General features: G+C 43.6%; 1 protein-coding gene across 1 annotated transcript in view; it reads left to right on the top strand.

The window, feature by feature from the left end:
- The window catches only part of LOC122814628 (spindle pole body component 110-like), a 750,577-nt gene that overhangs the window by 165,706 nt on the left and 562,015 nt on the right, over positions 1-22,856 (top strand). Inside the window, exon 3 of the mRNA XM_044087100.1 lies at positions 17,495-17,615. Coding sequence (XP_043943035.1) covers positions 17,495-17,615 — 121 coding nt within the window. The remainder of the gene's footprint in view (positions 1-17,494; positions 17,616-22,856) is intronic.

Below are 22,856 nucleotides of genomic sequence, written 5' to 3'. Positions count from 1 at the left end.
CTTTGATTTTCACAAGGATAGAGTATCACTTAGGCCTAACCTTTCTGTCTCCAACAATCTCTATTGTTCCAAAGTTTTCTTTCCAAAATTTTCAAACAAAGCCGGAATTACACCTTGCATAAGTTGGATGTTCAAACAATTGCGCCTATCTAGACAGGACTCAACAGGACAGGCAAAACAGACTCAATTGTTTGGACTCTTTTCAGATAAAAAACTGCAAAACCATCACTAAAGCTTAATATTGATAAATGACTTAGAGATTGCATAACCTGTATTACTCCTCTGCCAAATAAGCAACTTACAACATCTGTCTTCAGAAGCTTCAACACAACATCTTACTAGCCTCTATTGCATTTCTAGCCAAGCTCGCTATTTCTTTCATTCCAAGCTAAGCTATTTCTGGTCCAACCCGCACACTTTCATTTCCCACTATAACCTGATGTGGCATCTAAAGGGCTTAGAAGCATCATTTTGGTTCCACGGTACTCAGGAGTGTTTTCCCAGTGAGGAGTGTTGGAGAGTTCAGCTAGGAGGCTTGTCCTTAGGCAGTCAGATGTCAGCTAGATAGATCACATAACATCTTTAGTTATGTACTCTTTCATAACTTCAGATGTTTGGGATCCATCTCAGCCATATTCCTACTACCTACATCCCTCCCTCCCTCCCCTGCTTGGAGATCAAGAGAGATTGAACGTTTTTGAGTTCTACTTTTTTATCTTGTTTCATCTGTGACGTTTATATAAGCAGTGCGTGTGTGCATGTATGCGGACAAACTAGATCTGGGGACTGGACTGGGTGCATCACCTGATATAGTAAGCTCAGCCAATAATCTGACTGGTAGTGGTGCATCCTGGGATATAGTAAGCTCAGCCAATGAGACTTCGCTCTTTGGCATAGCGTGCCGGGAGCCGAGGATCGGCTCGAACCCATCAGTCAGATGTAGGTTAGAGGATCCTGAAACATCTGAAGTTATGGTGAGTACATAAATTAAAAGTCAGAAGAATGTAGGCGAGATGGATCCCAAACATCTGAAGTTATGGTGAGTACATAACTAAAAGTTTTACATTAAGAAGGTTTGTGGTCTGCACTGTTGTGGCAGGACATGTAGCGTACATACTTCTAAGTTGGGAACTGCTGATTGAAGGCTCAGTGTCTGTTATTCTAAAAGTGTATTAGTTCTAGGTTAAGGACTTGGGCTTCAGGACAGTTATTTTACATTAATAAGGTTTGTGGTCTGCACTCTTGTGGGAGGAGAGGCTAGATTCTGCCCTTCTGAGCTAGGAAATTCTGGTTAAAGGCTTATTGCGCATGCTTACTTGAACTGTTTCTTTCTGAAATCGGTATGCCTTGTTGGGTTCATGTCTATCGATCGACAACTCAGTATATCGACATCCACTTCACCGACATCTAAAATAACCGACACCGCAAATCACGGACATTTAACAGGTAAGAGAATTAAATTTAGCTAATCATGCCTACCAGACATGCATAACACTACCATACTTACTAAACCATGGTAGGCATGGTTAGCGAATTTAAATCTCTTACCTGTTAAATGTCCGTGATTTGCGGTGTCGGTTATTTTAGATGTCAGTGAAGTGGATGTCGATATACTGAGTTGTCGATCGATAGACATGAACCCGCCTTGTTTGCTGTAGCATAGACTAGATTCAGACCTGCTGGATCTAGCTTTGTTTGTATGACTTGTGCACTGACCCAGGCCGTCTTTTTTGGAGAAGGTTTCTCTGTACCATAGTGGGAGGACAGTGCAGTTAGAACTTGTCTGATTGAAGACTGCTGGAACAGGGCTCGGTTTTAAGCTTTTTAAATGGTTAATTGGGTAAAGTGTTGTTTTGATTGTATCTGCTCTATTTTCTGGAAAAAATATATACTTGTTTCTCACCTTTCTGAACTAGTATAGTCCAGTTTTCATGTTATTGCTGAATCCAGGGTTGTGTTACAAGTTTCTGTGTTGCCATAACTTACTTGGATAGAAGAAAGTTTCTCTGTTCACCTGTGAGAGAGGGGAGCTTTGAGCAGGTTATCTGTCCCTGGAGGAGTGGTTTCAGCCGAGAAGGTAGTAGTTTATTGGCCTTTTTGGGCTAATTTTGATTGTATCTGCTCTATTTTCTGAAAAAGAAATTATATACTTGTTCCCCACCTTTCTGAACTAGTATAGTCCAGTTTTCAGGTTATTGCTGAATCCAGGGCTGTGTTACAAGTGTCTGTGTTGCCATTACCTTACTTGGATAGAAGGAAGTTTCTCTGTTCACTTGTGAGAGAGGGGAGCTTTGAGCAGCCTATCTTTCCCTGGAGGAGTGGTCTCAGCCCTGAAACTAGTAGCTTATTGGCCATTTTGGGTCAATTCCTATCTCTTTTAGTTTCCCTGCTTTAAAACCTGCATTTGTGAGGTTTGCGCCAGTATACAACTCCGCACAGCTTCTCATGGTGTCCTGCAGAGTGATACATGCAACAGAGAGACCCAAGAGAGACTTTTCCAGATTTAAGTATTTTTTTCTTTTTTTTTTTTTTTTGCTCCAACTGCCTTTTCCTGCCTAAAAAGCGAATTTCTAACTGATCTGTGCTTTAAAAAGTTTAAATTGCATTTGCCTTCTGCTTTTTACAGTTTTTGCACTTGTTTTATATCAATTTAAGTAATTTTTGTATTGTATAACTGTTGTAGTCTACATACCAAAGTGCGCTAGCCTGTTTATAGCATTTACAGTGTTTTGTTTGTGTTTTTCTGCTGTTTCCTGAAGAAAAAAAAAAAAGAAAACATTCTCTTTTCCCGCCTTTGCTGAACTAGATTAGTCCAGATTTCAGGTTTTGTTAAATTCCGGACTGTGGTATAGTTTCCTTTGTTGCCCATATCCTTACTTGGATAGGAGGAAGCTTCTCTGTTCACCAGTGAGAGTGGGGAGCTTTGAGCAGCCTATCTGTCCCTGGAGGAGTGGTCTCAGCCCTGAAACTAGTAGCTTATTGGCCGTTTTTGGGTCAGTTCCTATCTCTTTCAGTTTCCCTGCTTTAAAACCCGCATTTGCGCGGTTTTGCGCCAGTATACAACTCCGTACAGCTCCTCGTGGTGTCCTGCAGAGTGATACAGGCAACAGAGAGACCCAAGAGACACTTTTCCAGATTTAAGTATTTTTTATCTGGTTTTTTTTTTTTTTGCTCCTACTGCCTTTTCCCACCTAAAAAACGAATTTCTAACTGATCTGTGCTTCACAAAGTTTAAATTGCATTTGCCTTCTGCTTTTTACAGTTTTTGCACTTGTTTTATATCAATTTAAGTTGTTTTTGTATTGTATAACTGTTGTAGGCTACACACTAAAGTGCACTAGCCTGTTTATAGCATTTACAGTGTTTTCTGTGTGTTTTTCTGCTGTTTCCTGAAAATAAATAAATATTCTCTTTTCCCGCCTTTGCTGAACTAGATTAGTCCAGATTTCAGGTTTTGCTGAATTCTAGACTGTGGTATATAGTTTCCTGTGTTGCCCATATCCTTACTTGGATAGGAGGAAGCCTCTCTGTTCACCAGTGAGAGTGGGGAGTTTTGAGCAGCCTATCTGTCCCTGGAGGAGTGGTCTCAGCCCTGAAACTAGTAGCTTATTGGCCGTTTTGGGTCAATTCCTATCTCTTTCAGTTTCCCTGCTTTAAAACCCACATTTATGCAGTTTTGCACCATTATACAACTCCACACTGCTCCTTGTAGTGTCCTGCAGAGTGATACAGGCAACAGAGCGACCCAAGAGAGACTTTTCCAGATTTAAGTATTTTTCTTCTCTGTTTATTTGCTCCGACTGCCTTTTCCCGCCTAAAAAGTGAATTTCTACTGATCTGTGCTTTAAAAAGTTTAAATTGCATTTGCCTTCTGCTTTTTACAGTTTTTGCACTTGTTTTATATCAATTTAAGTTGTTTTTGTATTGTATAACTGTTGTAGGCTACACATTAAAGTGTGCTAGCCTGTTTATAGCATTTACAGTGTTTTCTGTGTGTTTTTCTGCTGTTTCCCGAAAAAAAACAAAAACAAAAAAAAACAAAAAAATATTCTCTTTTCCCGCCTTTGCTGAACTAGATTAGTCCAGATTTCAGGTTTTGCTGAATTCCGGACTGTGGTATAGTTTCCTATGTTGCCCATATCCTTACTTGGATACAAGGAAGCTTCTCTGTTCACCAGTGAGAGTGGGGAGCTTTGAGCAGCCTATCTGTCCCTGGAGGAGTGGTCTCAGCCCTGAAACTAGTAGCTTATTGGCCGCTCTGGGTCAATTCCTATCTCTTTGTTTCCCTACTTTAAAACCCGCATTTGTGCGGTTTTGCATGATTTTGCGCATAGCGCAGCATCGGGCAGCGCCGCTTAAACGGGTTTAAACTATTCCTGGCTCCACAAAGTCTGCTGTTCACTTTTTCCCTTAGAACTGTTCTAAATCTGAAAGTAAGCACTCTATTTTCATTCTGAAGCCCTGCAGTTGCTCGTATAAGTAATCTTATAAGTAAGCACTAATAAACTAAAGTACTACACCCTCTTATACTCCCTTTAAGTACTTGTCTCCCTGTTGGTCCTTTTTGATCAGTCAAAAAGTAGTTCCATATACTATTCTGGCATGTCCAAAAGTCATTTTCGGGTTTACTCTCCAGTCCAGCTGATGAATTTGGGAATCTTGAGGCAATGTTACAACTGCCTTATGTACACAGACCACCCTCTCCTCCTCCCAAGAAGCTCAAATATATGTGAGAGATGCAACTATATAGCCAAACTGGAGGCTGAGCTCTCTCAACCCAATACTGGCGCAGTCAGTCAGGAGGAGAAGGTAACCACACACACCACATATCCAGTCTCACATAGACCTATCACAACAGAAAACCAAACACATAAACACACAAAAACATACTCGAAGGCTCTAAATAAAAATCTGCCCAAGCAGCAGAGACCTCCAAAGCAGACATCCAAGCAACCGCTACCCCACAACAATACCCACGTATCACATAGTTCACAAAGTCAGTGTGCCATACAGTCACAGCCCTTAAGGCTAAACAACACACCTAATACACTTGTAATAGGTGACTCTATTGTCAGACACACTGACGTCCTACTCACCAGGCTGAACAAGGAGAAGGTCACTGTAAGCTGCCTGTCGGGTGCCAGGATCCGCTACATAACACAAGCACTCAAGTCACTCCAAAGCAAGTACAAATATGACTCTGTCATTGTCCATGCTGGTGTGAATGACCTGAGATGTACCTCCGTGGACTACATGAAAAGAGACATACAGGAGCTCTCTGATCATGTAGCCCAGGCCGGTATTGACCCTGACCTTGAGTAGCATCTTACCCTCACCAAGAATGATACCACAGTATAAAGACAAAATGATAAATTTTAACAATTGTCTAAAGTATTGGTGTCATTCAAAGGGGATCCAGTGTCTGTCAGCCTGGGATGACATGCTCGACAAGCCGCATTGCTTCGCTAGTGACGGCTTGCACCTGTCACCCCTGGGCTTTCGAATACTGGCTAAGGCTCTTGCCACTCCCATAGTGCCTTTTTTAGGAAAGGCTCAAAAGACAAACCCACCTCCATAGACAACATAAAGAAAAATAAACTAAGGGTAATGCTGCTCAACGCCAGAAGTCTAAACCTCAAGATGCACGCACTCGAGGCTCTCCTCAGTATGGAGAATATCGATATCTGTACAGTTACAGAAACCTGGTTCAAGGCTCCCAAGAGCACCCCAGCACTACCAGGTTATACCTCATACCATGCTTTTCGGCCCCAAAACTCGGACCGAACCACAAAAGGAGGGGGAGTATCCATATTCATCAAAGATACCCACACCTCCAGGTTAGTGGCACTGCATGAAGCATCGGAGACCATCCATGTGCAACTAACAGTGGGCAAAACTGCCTTTCAGTTTGTAGCCTGCTACAGACCACCCTCCCAAACTCAGAAACCCCACTCAGCTTTCCTGAGAACACTGGAGAATATGAAGGTCTCTCCAAACACCATTATATTGGGTGACTTCAACTACCCAAACATAGACTGGGAGCACTACTCAAGCCCCAACACCCTCGCCCAACGGTTCCTAGAATTTATAAACTCAAATGCTATGGAACAACTGGTCACCACTCCCACAAGTGGGGAAAACATATTGGACCTGATCACCACCACCATGGGGGCTCTATGTTCCATACCAGAGGTATACCCCTCATTGGTAAGATCTGACCATAAATTAATCTCACTGGACATCCATATCCTGTCCCCACCCCCAGCCAAGGAAACCACGGTGAAGAACTTCTCAGAAGCAAACCTCACACTTCTCAAAACCGAGGTGGAATCCTTCAAAGCCCCCGGGTCAGTGGAAAATACGGCCCAAACCACTGAATCCTTTATAAACGCTTTCTATGGACACCTACAGGAATGCATAGATCGTGCTATCCCAAATAAAACCAAGACTCATTCCTCCAAAGGCAGGAGACCTGTCTGGTGGACCCCAGCCATAAATAAGCTATACAACAGAAGGAGGAAGCTACTACATGATAGAGCAAAATCCCAAAAAGGGAAGGCATCTTTGATCAGTACTAGCAAGAAACTATGATCCCTCATAAAATCATCCAAGGCCAGCTTCGAAAGAAAAATTGCACAAGATGCTAAAGATAATCACAAGGCCTTCTTTAGTTATGTCAGGAACCTGGGTGGCAACTCCCAGATATGCTCTGAGTTGGTTCAAAATGACAAAAAATACACTGAACCTACAGACATTGCCAACATCCTGGCAGACAGGTTCAGTGCAAACTTCTCCCCCCCCCCTTCCCCCCCAAAAGTGCAAATGTCTATCCCAACAGAGTGTAGCCTCCCCGACATCACAGATGCACAGGTGAGAGCTGCCCTCTCCAAAGCAAAAAACGCAGCATCAATGGGACCTGACGGTGTTCTGGGCTGCGTCTTACACGAACTCCAAAAAGAACTGAACCCTCACATAAAGTCACTGTTCAGTCTCTGCCTTACTACAGAATATGTACCCAAGGAATGGCGTACAGCAACAGTGGTCCCACTCCACAAAGGTGGTGCCACAACGGACCCCGGAAACTATCACCCTATAAGCCTGACTAGCCTGGTCTGCAAAGCTATGGAGCGTATCATCATGAAACTCATAAACAAAGACATTGGGAACCTCCAAACACTGGATCCTACCCAATTCGGCTTTGTTAAGGGCAGATCTTGCCTCTTGAACCTGGTCGACTTCTTTGAAACAGTCACCAAGGCCATAGATGAAGGGAAGGTAGTCCACACAGCCTACCTGGACCTCGCAAAAGCCTTTGACACAATACCCCACTCGGGCATCATAAATAAGTTCACCAACTTAAATATCAACCCCTATGTCACAAGATGGGTTGCAAACTGGCTCAGGGATAGAACCCACATGGTCAGAATTGCAGGTGCCATGTCAGACTCTAAACCAGTTACAAGTGGCATCCCACAAGGCTCACTCCTGGGACCTCTCTTGTTCGGTATATATTTCCCTGAGGTATAGGCTAACATGGGAGGACTATGGCTGACCAAGTTCGCTGATGACTGCAAACTGGGTGCCATAATCGACTCGCCGACTGACACAAGCATCCTCCAAAAGGGTCTCACAGAGACAGATAACTGGTGCCAGAGCCATGGCCTAAAGCTAAATGCCAAAAAGTGCATAGTCATCCCCTTTGGGAAAAACAAAGTGCCCACAAATTACCACATAGGTGGTAATCCATTAAGTACGGAAGAAGTAATTAGGGATTTGGGGACCCAAGTAGATAGCAATCTCTCCTTTGACAATCACATTGCCAAAGTGGTTAGAAAGACCTTCTATATAGCCCACTTTATCACGAAAGGGTTCACATCTAGATCAAGAGAGGTCATTGTGCCCCTCTGCTCATCACTCATCAGGCCCATAATTGAATACAGTGCCCCATTTGGGATGTACCGTACCCGACACCTGCAGCAACTGGAAAGACCCCAAAAGTACCTCACCAAGAGGATCAAGGGAGTCAAACAGATGCCCTACGCAGTTAGGCTAAAGAAACTCCAGCTCTACTCAGTTGCTTACCGCCTACTCAGAGGCGAGCTGTGCCTGATGTATAAAGCCATGTCCAACCCAGAATTAATGGACATGCTCCACCTCAGGAAATCCAAATCCCTTAGAGCTACACGCTCCAGGGACTTAAACCTCAGCACAGAAATAAATAGGACATGCTGGAGGGACAGATTTGTATCCCAGAGGCTCCCCTCACTCTGGAACAAAATCCCAATCCATGTTAGGCAGAGTCCCTCAATGACCCTCTTCAAGAGAAATCTTGACGAGTGGATGGGAGATCGTAGGTTTACCCCGGGATCTCTTCTGTGTCCCTACTAGACAGAGGCACAGTAAACTAACCTCAAAAGGGCTATCTTCTGTGACCTACTATACAGAGGCACAGTCAACTAATCTAAAAGGGTGGCGAAAGCCAAACACACTCTGGCTAGGCTTATAAATGCCCTAGGGCAGATAGCCTAGTATCAACCTATGAACCTATGAACTTGTTTCCACAAAGATAGAGTGCCCTTAAGACTTAACTCATGATGTTCTTCGTCTCACATTGCTGCAGTCATGACCTGTGGGTAGTCCGCTGTCCTCGGTCGGCCCGAATACCAAAGGGCTAGGCTGGCGTCGGTCATTGTCGCTTACAGCTGACGTCAGTACACAGTAGTACCGAAGCGCATGACCGACGCCATATCCTCAGTCTTTCTTGCCGCGTGGTCCGAAGCAGAAGCAGTGTTTGCGAGTGCCGTTCGGCGTTCTGAAATTTTCATTTACCGAGTTTCAGACCGAAGACCAAGTTGGGCTAAGTACCCCGTTGGGGAAATTTTTGTTTTTTCTTGCCTCAGTTATCCGGATGTCAGAAAAAGTTAATAATTGCATTTCTTGTGGGAAACAGATACCTCATAGGGATTATCATTCTCTCTGTATTCCTTGCTTAGGGCCTGAGCACGACGTAGTCGGGTGTCGCTTTTGTGCTAGATTTAATAAGCGCACCATTAAGCGAAGGTTAGACTGTGCCAGGCTTGTTTTCGGTAAGCGGTGTAACTATAACATGCCGTCGGATCCTCCGACGCCCGCTACCGCTAAGAAGCGTAAGGATAAATCTTTGAGATCTAAACCGGATGAGTCGTTCGTTGCGGACGCCGGTTCATCGAGCCTCCGGTTGAATCTATGGATCCTGCCGAGGGTTCGGCTGAATCCCAGGGGGAACCTTTACTTTTACAGGAGTTGGCCTCTCAGGAGTTAGGACAGGCCGAGGGTGCTTCTCAGGTTTCAGTAGTTCCATCCTTACAAAAGGTTATTAGGCCTTCTACTTCAGTGGCTAAAGGCCATGCTAAGGCCAAACCTGGTCTTGTTGGACCTGGTCATTCTTCTAGCTCTCCAGCCCCTGTTCCTAAAAAACATATGTTGAAAATGGCGGAGGATTTGATTACTTTGATCCGGGGTTCTAAGCCCCCCCCCCCAGAGAAAAGGCCTAGGGTGGAGGCAGATTTAGAGGGAATGGATCATTCCTCGGGCTACTCTGATTCCTCAGCTGAAGAAATTCAGGATTTTCCTTCCTATTCTGATTCGGATGCAGAGGACTCCTGTCCTTCTGCTTCTCCTCCAGAAGATTTTTCCTTTTCTGAAACTTTACATACCATGAGGGAGCATTTCAAGTGGGAAGGTCAAGATTTTTCAGATTCTAGGAAAAGGCTTAGGGAATTTTTGTTTCTGCCACAACATAGGCCCTTGGCTATTCCTCCTGTCTTAGATGTTGTTCAGGATGTTTTTTCTGAAGCTTCCCTTAATCCTGATTCTCTGCCTCCGGCCCCTGTTAAGCCTGACAGGTATTACAGAGTTCCAGAAGCACATAAGTACTTGTATAAGAGTCCTAGGGCTGATCCGAAACCATTATTCAAGGCCCTAAGGGTGTTAGGGCTTCTGTGGCTAAAAATCCAGTCCCTTGGATAAAGATTCTAGGGTGTTAGACAGGTGGGGAAAAAGTGTACACCTCCTCTCGTTAGCTATGAGGGCTTTGAATTGCCAATTTCATATGCTGAAGTATCAGAACTTTTTGTTAGGCCAATTGAAATCTAAGGTGGATGCTTTATCTGAGGGTATAGAGTGTAAGGAGCTCCAGGAGTTGGTTCATGCATCAGATCAAGTTGGCAAGCATTCTTTGCAGTGTGGTTTTGATGCTCTTCAGGCTTCTTCTAGGGTGGCTGCTACAGGTTCAGTTATTCGTAGACATGCCTGGCTTAAGGATCAAAATTTGTCAGAACATGTAAAGGCTCAATTTTGGATGCTCCTCTTCAATCTGAAGTTCTTTTTGGTCCTCCTGTGGAATCAGTTTTGAAAAAGATGGAAGATAAGGCTAAGTCTATGCAGACGGTCAAGGATTTTTTGCAGGTGCAGCCCCCTAAGTTTAGTAGGAATTGGCCTGCTAGTGGATGGTCTTATCCTTCTTCGGATTATCAGCCTAAGGGCAGGTCTAGATGTGGTAGAGGCAGGGCTCACGCTCAGGGTTCCTTCAGACCTAGGACTTGGAGTTCTCCTGCACAGTCTTCTGGTGAGGGCAGGGGTCAGCCCTTTCGTAAGCAGACCCAATGACCTGTATCTTCCGCTGCCAGACCCTCCCTTACTGGCAGCTCCTCTAGGAGGAAAGTTGGGACTTTTCAAAGAAAACTGGAATTTGATCACCCAAGACAAATGGGTGTTGGATATAATAAATCGAGGTTACAAGTTTTATTTTCACACTTTTCCTCCTTTCAAAGGCATGCCGGATGTGCCTCCTCAGCAAAGGCTGGAGGCTCAGAAGCAGATTTCTTTACTTTTGCAGATGGAGGCAATTCAGGTGGTCCCTCCTTCAGAAGTAGGCCTAGGATTTTATTCCCGTCTATTCCTGGTGCCAAAGAAAGGAAACACTTGGAGGCCAATTCTGGATTTGTCCATTCTCAACACCTACCTAGAAATTCCAAAGTTCAAGATGTTAACATTACAACAACTTCTGCCTATGATAGGCAAAGATCATTGGATGGTAACCCTGGATCTCAAAGAGGCCTATCTTCACATCCCTATCAAGCCCAGCTGCAGGAGATTCCTGAGATTTCGGGCTGGTACTTCACATTATCAATTCTCTGCATTGCCCTTTGGCTTATCTACTGCGCCCAGGGTGTTCACAAAAGTTCTGGCTCCTGTGATTGCTTTCTTCAGGCAGGGAGGAATACAAATTTATCCTTATTTGGACAATTGCCTGATTCTTGCTCAAAACAAAGACAAATTACTACAGCATCTCCAGTATGTAATGACAGTTTTAAGGTGCCTAGGGTATACTGTGAATGAAATAAAGTCCAGTCTAGTGCCCTCTCAGGACATGTGCTTTCTGGGTGTGAGACTGAATACAGCCTCTCAGATGGCATTTCTGACCCCGGACAAACAAAGAACTCTTCCTCTCTACTTCCAGCAGTTATCAGTAATGTCCAGGCTGACTGCAAGGACAGTCCTCCAAGCCTTGGGGTTCATGGCATCTTGCATTCTAGTACTTCCCAATGCCAAACTGCATATGAGGAAGCTTCAATGGTATCTCAAAAGTGTGTGGGCTCAACACTTCCACAGTTTGGACACTGTCATTCGGATTATACCTTGCATCCAGAAAGAATTACTTTGGTGGGCTCAGGAATGTCACCTAAACAAGGGACTCTCTGTGTCCAGACCAGAGGCGAGTCAGATCCTAACGACGGATGCCTCGGACTTGGCTTGGGGAGCACACTTCAATGGAAAATGGATACAGGACATGTGGCCAAACTACTACATTTGCATATCAACATGAAGGAGATGTTAGCAGTTCAATTTGCTTTGATGGCATTCAAGGAACTCCTTCAGCCAGGACAGGTGTTGATACAAACAGACAACACAACAGTCATGTGGTACATCAACAAGCAGGGGGGTACCCATTCCTACCCTCTTTGCAGACAAGCAATGATTTTATGGGAGACTGCTCTGGGTTTGCGAATCAATCTTCAGGCACGGTTTCTGCCAGGAGCACAGAACTCCCTAGCAGATATTTTGAGCAGACAAATGGTGGATCCCCACGAATGGAAACTGGATCCTCAGATTTTCAAACAATTGACTGTGGCTTGGGGAACTCCAGACATAGATCTATTCGCTTCCCCACTAAATTTTCAACTTCCAAAATTTTGCACAAAGATGTTCCACCCAGATGCTTGGAAAGTGGATGCTCTGTCTTTCAGTTGGAACAACCTTCACGTTTATGCTTTTCCTCCTCTGCCTCTTCTCCCCAAGGTACTCTTGAAAGTCAGACGGGACAAGCCTTGCATGATTCTAATAGCACCAGACTGGCCACGTCAACATTGGTATCCTCTGCTGAGGAGTTTAATCCAGGAGCCTCCTTGGCCTCTGCCACAGATTCCTCATTTGTTGTCCCAGTCAAACAATCATTTTCTCAATGTTCAGGTGCAGTCCCTCCATCTGACAGCCTGGCGTATTCTGTGATGGAGCCGGTGGGGTCTCAGCTTCCTCAACAGGTTTTAGATGTCATTTTGGAAGCTAGGCGGCCTAGCACTAGAAAAGTTTATGCTGATAAATGGAAGAGATTTTTTCTTTGGAGCACTGCAAAGGGTTTTGATGTTTCAGTGCCTAATTTGAGTTTTGCACTACAGTACCTTACTGAATTACTGGACAAGGGTTTGTCATTCTCTTCTGTGAAGGTTCATGCTGCAGCCATTTCTGCTCACTATGATTGTGACCTTCCTTTATTTTCCCATCCTTTGTTCAAACAATTTCTTAGAGGGCAAAGAATATAAGACCCCCATGTAGAGCTCCTACTCCTTCCTGGGATCTCAATTTTGTTTTGGAGAAACTTACTTTACCTCCTTTTGAACCTGCAGCTACGTCTGAACTGAAGTTTTTGTCTTGGAAGACTGCTTTTTTGTTGGCCATTACTTCTGCCAGGAGGGTATCTGAATTGCAGGCTCTCATGGCAGTAGAACCTTTTTTGATATTTCATAAGGATAGAGTTTCTTTGCGGACTAACCCTACTTTTATGCCTAAAGTGATTTCTAGTGTGGCCTTGAATCAGTCTATTCATTTGCCTACTTTTTATGCTGAACCCCAAAATAAAGGGGAAAAAGTCTTGCATTCTTTGGACATCCATAGGCAGTTATGTTACTACTTGAACAGAACTAAGGAGTTCAGACAGACTCAACAGTTATTTGTTTCTTTTGCTTTGAGTTCACAGGGGAAAGCTGTTTCTAAGCAGACTATTTCAAAGTGGATTGGTCATTGTATTGCCTTTTGTTATTCTCACCATGGGAAGGATGTCCCTGCTGGGATCAGGCCTCATTCTACTAGGGCTACTGCCACTTCTACTGCTTTTTTGAGGGGTGTAGCTACTAAGGATATTTTGGAAGCAGCTACTTGGAGTTCTGTACACACTTTCACTAAGCATTACCATCTCCCTCTCTATTCCAAGTCCAGGGCTGGGTTTGCCACTGCAGTTTTACAGGGCATGTTAGCAGCCCCTAATTCCTTGTAATTTGCCAGCCTCCCTTTTCCTTTGCTTTGGGATTCTACCCACAGGTCATGACTGCAGCAATGTGAGACGAAGAACATAGTACAGTTTTGTACCTACCATAAATGTAGATGTTCGAGGATCTACATTGCTGCAGTCCAATTTTCCCTCCCTCCTTCCCCTCTATAGGTTGGGGTTGCTGGGTTTTGTTTGGAGATATTTTTTATTTACTCTCTGGGGGTTGTTGGGCATTTCCTATTTTTGGCTTTGGCCTTTCTTTTTAGGCCTTCTGACATCTGGGGCAAGAAAGACTGAGGATATGGCGTCGGTCATGCGCTTAAGTACTACTGCGTACTGACGTCAGCTCTAAGCGACAATGACCGATGCCAGCCTAGCCCTTTGGTATTCGGGCCGACCGAGGACAGCGGACTACCCACAGGTCATGACTGCAGCAATGTAGATCCTCGAACATCTACATTTATGGTAGGTACAAAACTGTACTTTTCCTTCCCAAGGTGACATCTGAAGCAAATCTGAATCAATCTATTGATCTTCTGCTCTTCCTTTCCTAGATTTTCATATAAGGGAGAACATGTTTTACAGGTTAGATTTTCAGAGCCATCTGATGTTCTGTCTCCATAGAACAAAAAACTTCAGGAAGTCTGACCATGTATTTGTGGCTTTTTCTAGAACAAAGTTGGGTAAAGGTGTCTCTAAAGTAATTTTTTTGAGATGGTTATTAGAGTGCATTTCATTTGTATATACTAAAAGAGGGATAGTGCATTTCATTTGTATATACTAAAAGAGGGATACCTTTACAAGCAAAACCCAGAGCTTCTTGCACAGGAACAGTAGCCACCTCTACAGCCTTTATGAATAGGCTCCCCATTGTAGAATTTGTGCAGCACAACTTGGTCCATACTTCTGTGCCCCATTGCAAATTGGATGTACACTCTAGATCACGTTCTTCATTTGGTTCCACCATTCACAGGAATGTCCTTCCTTGAAACCACCAAGGTAATAAGCAGCTTGAGAATCTGTCCCAAAGATTGAATCAGATGAAAACAGACAACATCGGATATGAAAGTTCTCTACTTATCATAATGATTGATCCGTGATGTTTAATTTTCATCAAGTTCAACATCCCTCCCTCCTTCTCCCTTCCAGTATTGTCTATGATAGCTTCTGGTGACCAGGCAATCCTCACCTAGATCCTGTTAAAATTTTTCCTTTGTTCTATATTATGGTGTTAACATGTTCAGCAAATGGAACACCTAAAGGTTCCTTAGTTATAAAAGCAGATTATTACAAAGATTTAAGACTGCAAACTCAATCTGAGATAACCTAGTGGAGAGGAGGGAATTATGGGTAGGGGAGGAGTCAGAGCCTCGGAGCCACAGCTTTTTAAGAAGATATCAAGATCTAATCCAATTGGATCTGACAACCCAAATGTTGAACTGGACGAAAATCAGACAACACAGATCCGTCATTATGGTAAAGACATAACTTTCATACTCACCATAAAAAAAAAAAAAATGATAAAGAAAAAAAGAAAGATCCTTTTTTTCATGTTCAGCAGAAGTGGAAAAAAAGGTGAGTAAATTTAGGACAAGAAGATAACAGGATGCTATGATTCTGAAAAATGATCAGCACGCAAATCTATAAAATATAATTACATATCTCTCTCTATGCATCTATCTATTTATATACATATAGATACATAGATATCTATAAATAGATATATGTGTATATTTATAGATATACGTATATATATATATCTATATATATATATACATACATATATATATATATATATATATATATATATATATATATATCTATATATATATATATATATATATATAGAGAGAGAGAGAGAGAGAGAGAGAGAGGGAGATATAGATGTAAATATACATACGTATATATATATATATATATATATATATATATATATATATATATATATTATATATTTATATATACATATATGTACACACACATTTTTATATATATATATATATATATGTATACCCACATTCGAGTAACCCATATTGTCATCCTTCTATACATCAACTGCAGAAGGTCGACAAAGTGAACATCGACAGTGTAACATGCATGTGCTGAGAAAGAAACTCCAACCCTCTGCCAATTATATATACTAACTCCAAGATCACACAATATCAGGGAAAGGGCATATACCCCTACCCAAAGAGTTGTGTGATCTTACACACCTGTCAACCAAATGCGGTCGATTAAACAGATATCAACCAAAGTCTCTTTAGAGCAAAGGAAGAGAGAGAGTGTGTGTGTGTGTGTGTGTGTGTGTGTGTGTGTGTGTGTGTGTGTGTGTGTGTGTGTGTGTGTGTGTGTGTTTTCATATTTTTATAGATGAGCGAAACAGAGACACAAATAATGTTTCCTTTCCTAACAAACTAATTTAAGTAACTTTTAAACAAAATATGAGATCAGGGCACTGAGTAAAGAAATTGTTCACTATGAAACTGTCTGCAAAATGAATAATACTTATTGTACCTATACCCTGCTTTTGATAAATATGCAAAAATATTTAAGAATTATTTTGTTTTATTCACACTTACCATTTTTCTGTGTGCACATAATGTTCTTACAAAATTAACAAATAAAAGTCAATTTCCCAAAATGGAAACAAGTCGGATGTAGGGACTTGGCATTGAATATGCATAATATCTGGTGAAGTAGGGCTAGAAAATGCATTTTATGACTTGTGGCTTTGACAGTCCTCGCAAAAACAGACACACAGATGACCAGAGGTAGAAAGTGCTGTTATATGCACCATAGCAGCAGTGGTTTTCCAGGGATATCCTGAGAATACAAGTTTATGGTGCTCTGGCATTAGTCTTAATTTCAGTGTAAGAAAATGTAACATCATACGACATGTAAAATGCTGTCAAATTAATTGTAAAACTTATAGTTGTAAACTTGCAATAAACACTTGGTAAAAAAAAGGGATAATTATAGTCGTCAGTTTCAGCCTTCATCAAGATCTCTCCATAGTGGTTTGGAAGATATTTGAAATAGCTCATCAAATGCTAGAAGGAATAACGTGATGATCCAGAGAAATAATTGTGCACTATATATTACAAGGAGTCAGCCTTGCAGAATAACATACATTTTTTTTGTATTATCTAATTAAACATGCTGTACAATTAGAGAAAGCACCCCCGTACAGTTAGAGAGCGTTCAGAATTTTTCACAAGGGAAGTAGTATTGCTATGAAATTTAATCTGCCCAGACAGTTTAAGGATCTCTCAGTGTTTTTGAAACAGTGTCTGGAGCACAGCCTGTGGATATGAAATCATATCAAATAGCATGCTACTGAAACTAAATATAAACATTGAAAAATAAGGATAATTCTGTAACACATTTGCCTAGATTGTGAAATAAGCTGCCTTTACATTTTAAATTGCAAATGTTTTTGGCTACTGTTTAAGAACTATCCAGACAATTTTATGGGTGATAAGAAATACAGATGTGAGATTATGTCAGCTGAGCTTCTAAAAGATCCTTAGAGTGTAGGTTTGATTGTCAAACGTGTGAGCTATGACTAAATTCAATGCCTCAGTAGTCAGTGTAAGTACAATACTTGTAACTGCTTGACTGACTCTTATCTGCTGCTTTGTAGTTGTACCAATGATTTTTTTACCATTTTGTAAGGCCCTTGAAATTCTGAATATGAATGGTATAAAACATATAAACAAACTCCATCTAGCCAACTCTTTCTCTGTTTTCTTGGCATACACTGGCATCAGTGATACAGAAAACATCCTTTCTGAAGCTGCTGTGATTGCTTTCATGTATGTTTGGTTCCAAGTCACAGTATGTAAAAACTACAAGAATAAATGTGTCGAGCTGTTACCTTGAGTTTTTTTTCTGTTGTCTTCTACATAGTGCTGAGAAAAAGGAAGAAGAACTGAACGAAATTAAAAAACAAATGCAAAAAATTGAAGAAGAAGTCAAGAAATTATCTGCAAGCAACATAATGATAAAAGAGGAATCTGAAGATTTAAAGGTACTCACATTACATACCATGTAGACAAATTAATGCACATTATTTCTGTTATCTGATGTACATTTAGGTAATTAATTAATTACCACTCCCACACTGTTTCATGAGTTCTTTTGCTATCTGCAGACAGCATATGCTAGCCATACCCACATATTTGCCAACACATCTGTAATGGAGGGTAACACAGCGGCATTGTGCCTTATTTCCATCCATAATGTTCTACACAACTTTAGATATATAAGGAAACCACAATATTTTAACCTGGGAGTGAATTAACCAAAAGTGTAATTTAGTCTGCCAGCAACAAAACAAAACTTGGGATTTTGGTACCAACAGTCTATGATTGGAGATATTTACTAATAAGCCTGTCTGAGAAAAGTAAACAAATATAAAACAGAGAACTCTTCTTCTATGGGATGGGGTTTAGAAAGGGGTATTCTTTCATGTGTTGAGGCTGTGTATGAAGTATATTAGATCCTGGCTGCTTTCCTTCAGCAGTAATATCTTCCTGTGCAAGCCAGTTCAATTCTGTTTTGGTGATATTCCAGTGATAAGGTCTCTAACATACCCTCGATATAACCTACAATGTTAAGTTGTCTATCTCGCCTTAGTTCTTGCTGGTTGGGATCGGAGCCGATCCTCTGCTCTGACTCGGCCATCTTCTATAGCTCGAGAGCTGTTTACTGGCTCGAGGTTACCCCCTATCCCATGATGCCTAGCGCTAGCTACCCAGATCTCATTTGCCGCTTCAGCTGCGAGGTGTCGCTTTACTGGCTCAGGCTTGTATAAGTTTATTATAGAACATTTTTTCTTCAGAAATAGCTTTTTTTCTTAAGAGTCAATAGTTAACTTTTAGTCTTATTCTATTGTCATTAGTTTAGTGTGTTGTTGTAGTTCCTTTCCTCCCCTTTAGAACTCGTTTAATTTAGAGAGTTCTTCCCCTCCCCCCTCTCTCTACCCTTTTAGGTCGCCGTTTAAGTTAGTGGCTTCCTAGTTTAAAAAAAAAATAAAAAATCTTTAGCTTTAGCTGTAGTATACTGTGTGTTTTTTTCCCTCTGTTGTTATTGTGTTGTGGTATTTTGTTTTCGCTTATCGGCTTTTTGGCTAAGATCAGTGTAGTATCTCCTGAGATATTTTGTTGGATATGTCTAAAGAATCCAAGGTGTCTGGATTCAAGAAGTGTGATTCATGCTGTCACAAAATGTCTCTGACAGATGGGCACACTTCTTGCGTCTATTGCTTAGGCGCAGTGCACCTGCAGGACTCTTGTTCTATATGCCATGCATTTAGTCCAAGAGTTCTGCAGGAGCATAAGAATAAGCTTATTCTCAGGGGTCTTTTAAAGCCCCAGTATTCACCGACCAAGACTCAGCCTGTGGAATCCCCCAAACCGACCAAATCGTCAGCTCCAAGCTCGGCGCCGTCATTGGTTCAAACTTTACCTGTTACTTCGTTTCCAGCCGGAACCGATAAGACTATCTCCCCGTCGGCTCCATCAGTATCTTTGTAGCCGTCGCGGAGCCACAGAAGGTTAAGGTCCCCTTCCCGGGAATCCATACATTCGGCTCCTCGGTCTCCCCTGCTTCAGAGTGAACGCAGTCACAGATCTTCCCACTCCTCTCGGTCCTCTAGGCTCTCGGATCATGATGTTGAGAGAGTGGTCAGTAGGTTGCTGAAGTCGCAGGCACTTGCCAAGATCTTGTCCAACCCTCCTCAACAGGTGTCGGCTCCGTCCACTTATATCGATGTTCCTCCTCTGACTCCTTTGAGCTCGGAGCCAGAGTTCATTGGGGTTCGAGTCGTGGAACCATTGGCTCCGATAACTATTTCTCCTTCGGTTCTGTCATCGGCTCCGATTCCCTCGATGGCAGCATCCGTCGAGAGATCTGGGCGCAGAGGCTCCCTCGTCGGCTCCGAGGGGGGCGAGTGGCATCGGACCCTTGTCCGACCCCGTTCTCCCTCTCAGAGCTTCGGCGCAGGTGAGTTCGGCTCCTACATTGTTCTCGGAGCCGTCTCCCTCGGGGCGGAGAAGGATTCCGATTTCCTCGGAACCGGATCCTTCTCTGCATTGTGGCATGGACGCCTTCGATATCATGAGGAGCGTGCTGGCCTCTGAGTCAGCTCCATGATTGACCCCACCGGCTCCATTCCCTGTAGTGCCTGCGACAACCTCTGCTCCTCCTCCTCCAGACCCCAAGCATGGGGGAACCGGCTCTCCAGGGCACCCCATTGGGTGTTTCCTCTTCTTCCGAGGCCTCCCCTGATCATTCAGAGGAGCCCTCTCTTAAAAAGAAGTGCAAGAGGAAGCACATTGACTCCCCTGAGTCTGTCACTTCGGATACAGATTTAGATGATTCGGAAGGGTCCCCGAGATCCCCCTCTGAAGATGTTTCCTTTTCGGACATCCTCAAAATGCTTAAGCAGAGGGGGAACTGGAATCCCCTAGCCCCTACCGAGGACGAGTCTGTATTCCTGGATGCGTTCGGTTCCTGACCTTCCACCTTCTGGGTTTCTATGCCTTTCGATCCACTCATGTCTGTGGTGGCTTGAAAGGCTTGGTCAGCCCCGGATACAGTGGAACAAACCCCGAGGAGACCTATCAAGTTTATCACTGCACCCCTTGATAAGCAGTTCCTTACCAAAGATGTTCCTGTGGGTGCCATAGTGGTAGCAGCAGCCACTAGAAAGGAGTTAGCGGAAACTTCTTCATCTGTCCATCCACCTAACAAGGAGTCTAGGACTATGGATAGATACGGGAAGCAAATGTTTGCTTCAGCGACCTTTTCTATGAGGTCACTGAATTACTTATGCCATTTTATCCGGCTTCAGAGGTATCTCCTTAAAGAGCTCGGAGATACCCTTCAAGATCCATCAGCTGAAGAGGCTCAAGCTAAAGTGGCTTCCTAGCTGGCGACCCTAAATTCTGTAGTCAACTCCTCCATGAGGCTAATTTCCTATGCAGCTGATGGTGCAAGTAGAGCCACAGGTACAGGCGTGGCCCTTAGGAGACACGCATGGATGCGACTGTGTAATTTTGCAGAACCCTTTAAAGCGTCATTCACCAACACCCCCTTTGATGGTTCCTTTCTTTTTGGACCACAGGTGAAAGACACTTTGACTAGGTGTGAGCAAGAAGGCAAGACTCTCTCTGCCATGGGAGTCCGTTTTTCCACTCCTTCAGGACCATACCCCAAGGGTCAGAAGAGTGGTAAAATGTGGTTCCGAAAATCCCAGGGAGCCCCGCCTTACACACGTAGAGATTTTTCCTCCAGGGGCAGAGGAGGAAACAACAACAACAGATGCTGCCCTCATGGCAGAGGGGGTCCGCAGAACCAAGGCAGCAGAGAATCCTTCTCTGAGAAGCTCTTCCAGCATCCCTCAAGGGTTGCCTGGCTGTCCGTCTCTGGAGGCAGTCGGGGGAAGACTTTCACTGTACACAAAAGCCTGGCAAAGTTTTACGCAAGACAAATGGGTACAGTCAATTATATCCAGAGGTTACAAAATTCCTTTCTCTCAACCCCCCTTACCGTCAATCAAATCCCTCCCAGATGTTCCACCCAATCTGAGGGACCAAGCAGTCATAGAAGTTTCAAAACTGCTAGAAAAAAGAGTCATCCAGGAAGTCCCAGCAGACCAACACGGATCCGGAACTTACTCAAGGTTCTTTTTGGTACCAAAAAGAACAGGGGACTGAAGACCGATTCTGGATCTCAGCAGACTAAACAAGTCTGTTCAAAGAACACATTTTCGGATGGTCACGCTACAGTCCATTCTACCCTTTCTGGGTCAGGACAATTGGATGTGCTCCATAGATCTTCAGGATGTGTACTATCACATCAAAATGGACAGGTGCTCCAGGAGATTCCTTCACTTCCAGCTGAGAGTCAGTCATTATCAGTTCAGCGCCCTGCCCTTTGGTCTCACCACAGCCCCCAGGGTGTTCACCAAATGTATGGCAGTGGTCACGGCTCACCTGAGATGTCAAGGATTCCAGGTGTTTCCATATCTAGACAACTGGCTCCTCACTGCTACTACCAGGCATCAACTTCTGCAAGCCAGGGACTACACAATCACAATCTGCTCCCAGCTAGGCATCACAATAAACTTCGAAAAATCTGCCTTGTTGCCCTGTCAATCACCTATATAGGAGCAGACTTAGACACAAGAAACATGTCCGCAATGCTTCCGCCAGACAGGGTATCTTTAATTCGCCAGCAAGTGCAAATTCTGATATAGAGCAAAAGGATCCAAATCAGATTCGTCCTTCAAACTCTGGGTTCCATGGCAGCGGCAATTCTTCTAATCCCACTGGCCCGCTTTCATATGAGGATCCTTCAGTGGCTTCTGTTCACACAGTGGTCTTTCCAAGAGCTGCCCATGTCTCACATGATCCTGATTACAGAAGCATGCAAAAGGCACCTTTCATGGTGGATAGTCTCCCACTAGTGACTCAGGGCAGACCCTTCATTCAACCCCCTCCGGTAGCCACAGTGACCACAGACGCCTCCCTGATAGGGTGGGGGGCATTATCTGGGCAGGACAGTCTAAGGCACTTGGCAACCTCACGAGTACCATCTGCACATAAACATCCTAGAAATGAGAGCCGTGCTCCTAGCATTGCAAGCTCTTCAAGACTCTCTTCCTTCCGGGACCATTGCAATTCAAACAGACAACATGTCAGTGGTGTGGTACATCAACAAGCAGGGCGAAACCAGGTCCTACCCCCTGTGTCAAGAAGCACTCAGACTGTGGCAGTGGGCGATTTCCTCCCAATGTTTTCTGATTGCGACGCACATCCCTGGGAAGTCCAACGTCATAGCGGACAGGCTCAGCAGAGCTATCCTCATGCCTCACGAGTGGTCTTTGAATCAGGGAGGTGCAAATCTTATCTTCCGCAAATGGGGACAGCCTTGCTGTGATCTTTTTGCCACCCTCTTCAACAGCAAATGTAGCAACTACTGCTCCCTTCTTCCGCTTCCAGGTCACACACCCAGAGACGCTTTAGTCCACGATTGGCCTCAGGGACTTCTTTATGCCTTCCCTCCATTTCCCCTGATACCGAAACTCATACAGAAAGCAATATCATTGGGTTGCAAAATGATCCTCATTGCCCCCTACTGGCCTCGACAGATATGGAGAAGACCAAGCGTCAGGGCGCTAAAGCGCCAGTCGATAATCTCATCCTTTTTCGCGCTTTCCCCCGCATGGTCGAGCGCAGCGTCAGCGCTAAGTGAGATCTAAATT

Source organism: Protopterus annectens, chromosome 1.part1, assembly GCF_019279795.1.
Source record: "Protopterus annectens isolate FY-2018-M chromosome 1.part1, PAN1.0, whole genome shotgun sequence".
Lineage (NCBI taxonomy): Eukaryota > Metazoa > Chordata > Ceratodontiformes > Protopteridae > Protopterus > Protopterus annectens.
The sequence above is the reverse complement of the archived record's forward strand: the minus strand, read 5'-3'. Positions and strand labels throughout refer to the sequence as shown.